This window comes from Cebus imitator, unplaced genomic scaffold (assembly GCF_001604975.1).
Source record: "Cebus imitator isolate Cc_AM_T3 unplaced genomic scaffold, Cebus_imitator-1.0 Scaffold41, whole genome shotgun sequence".
In the NCBI taxonomy this organism is placed as follows: Eukaryota; Metazoa; Chordata; class Mammalia; order Primates; family Cebidae; genus Cebus; species Cebus imitator.
Genome location: NW_016107356.1, coordinates 6502605 through 6504421, shown reverse-complemented (window position 1 = coordinate 6504421; position 1817 = coordinate 6502605). Strand labels below are relative to the sequence as shown.

Sequence of the window (1817 nt, the reverse complement as noted above, 5' to 3'; positions counted from 1 at the left end):
AAAAAAAAAAAAAAAAAAAACAGAGTAAACATGTTAAGTATTTCCTCAACTGCATACCTTTTAAGATTCTTCCTGGAGAAAACGTAAGTGGTATTCATTACATTTTCACCGGATTCCACACATCCAGCTGGGAGCAGGGAAGGGAAGGAGAGGAAAGAAGAGTCACTGCTTTAGCAAGCTGTTCACCAACAGAAGCTCAAGAGCCTTCAGTTTTGATTTGCAAAACTGTTCCCCTAAAGTTATATTCTCTGGACAGTGTTGTGACTGAGAACAAAAGCAAATATTCCCGGCCAGGCACGGTGGCTCACGCAATCCCAGCACTTTGGGAGGCCGAGGTGGGTGGATCACGAGGTCAGAGAATGAGACCATCCTTGCCAACATGGTGAAACCCCATCTCTACTAATAACTTAAAAATAAGTGGGTGTGGTGGTGCCTACCTGTAATCCCAGCTACTTGGGAGGCTGAGGCACAAGAATCACTTGAACCCAGAAGGCAGAGGTTGCAGTGAGCCTAGATCACGCCACTGCACTCCAGCCTGGGTGACAGAGCGAGACTGTCAAAAAAAAAAAAAAAAAAAAAAAAATTCTGGCACTGTCTGGTCTCAGCCCTTACTCCAGTTCGACCCACCAGGCATCTCCACCTACCTGTGGGCTGCCCCTGGGGACCTGGTTCTGATTGTGGGCTGGAAGAACATAGGGAGCCCTTGCCATAGGGCATCTTTGAGCCTCCAGGCAGTTCCTCGATTGAAGCACCATGACTAGATCCAGCTGCCCAAGCTCCCGGTTAGGACCCATTTCTATTCCCTGGATTCCAGCCTCAGTTGCCATCCAAAGGATGAGACTGCCTGTCCCCGACTGCCTTATCCAGCCATGAGGCTGCCAGGAGACCTCACCCTCTGCCGAAACCTCCAGCCTCCTTCAGGGCCTGACTTTGTTGTGGGGAACAGCCCCCATCTGAGAGGTCTTCTCCACTCACCCATGCTGTATTAAAACAGTTCAGTCCTGTCAGAGTGACCATCAAACATGGCTGCTCTTGGAAACATCTCCCTGTTTTATGTTCATATTTCTTGATACATATACACACACGTAACTTTACATATGACCATTTCACATACACTAGGGAGGGCAGTAGACAGTATCAGTAGTCTTTTTATTAATACATTCTACATAGCTACCCTCTTTTTGTTTTTCCTTTTCAGATGGAGTCTCACTCTGTCACCCAGGCTACAGTACAGCAGCACGATCTTGGCTCACTGCAACCTCCACCTCCCAGGATCAAGCAATTCTCCTGCCTCAGTCTCCCGAGTAGCTGAGATTACAGGCACCCACCATGATGTCTGGCTAATTTTTGCATTTTTAGAAGAGATGGGGTTTCACCATGTTGGCCCGGGTGGTCTCGAACTCCTGACCTCAAGTGATCTGCCCACCTCAGCCTCCCAAAGTGCTGGGATTACGGGCATGAGCCACTGCGCCCGGCCCCCTCTTTTCATCCCACTCCATTTCTTCCATCCCCAAGAAATCCATCTCAACATTCGACACACCATTCTGTGATCTGTACATTTCCTCCACGCTCACATACTCATTACAACCAGCTATAACTCAATGACATATATACCTCTATGATGGCTTTTTATTGAGTCCATTTGTTTTACAAAACAGGGTATTACGGATGCTTTTCCTTATTTTGCTTGTCTCAGTCAACTACTCATGAAAGTTAACTTGCGGCCGGGCGCGGTGGCTCAAGCCTGTAATCCCAGCACTTTGGGAGGCCGAGGCGGGTGGATCACGAGGTCAAGAGATCGAGACCATCCTGGTCAA

At 48.2% G+C, this 1817-nt stretch overlaps 1 protein-coding gene across 1 annotated transcript in view; it reads right to left on the bottom strand.

Annotated features, from left to right (window-relative positions):
* CHAF1B (chromatin assembly factor 1 subunit B) overlaps positions 1–1817 on the bottom strand; it is a 30950-nt gene that overhangs the window by 10600 nt on the left and 18533 nt on the right. The window contains exon 9 of the mRNA XM_037737688.1: positions 58–127. Coding sequence (XP_037593616.1) covers positions 58–127 — 70 coding nt within the window. The remainder of the gene's footprint in view (positions 1–57; positions 128–1817) is intronic.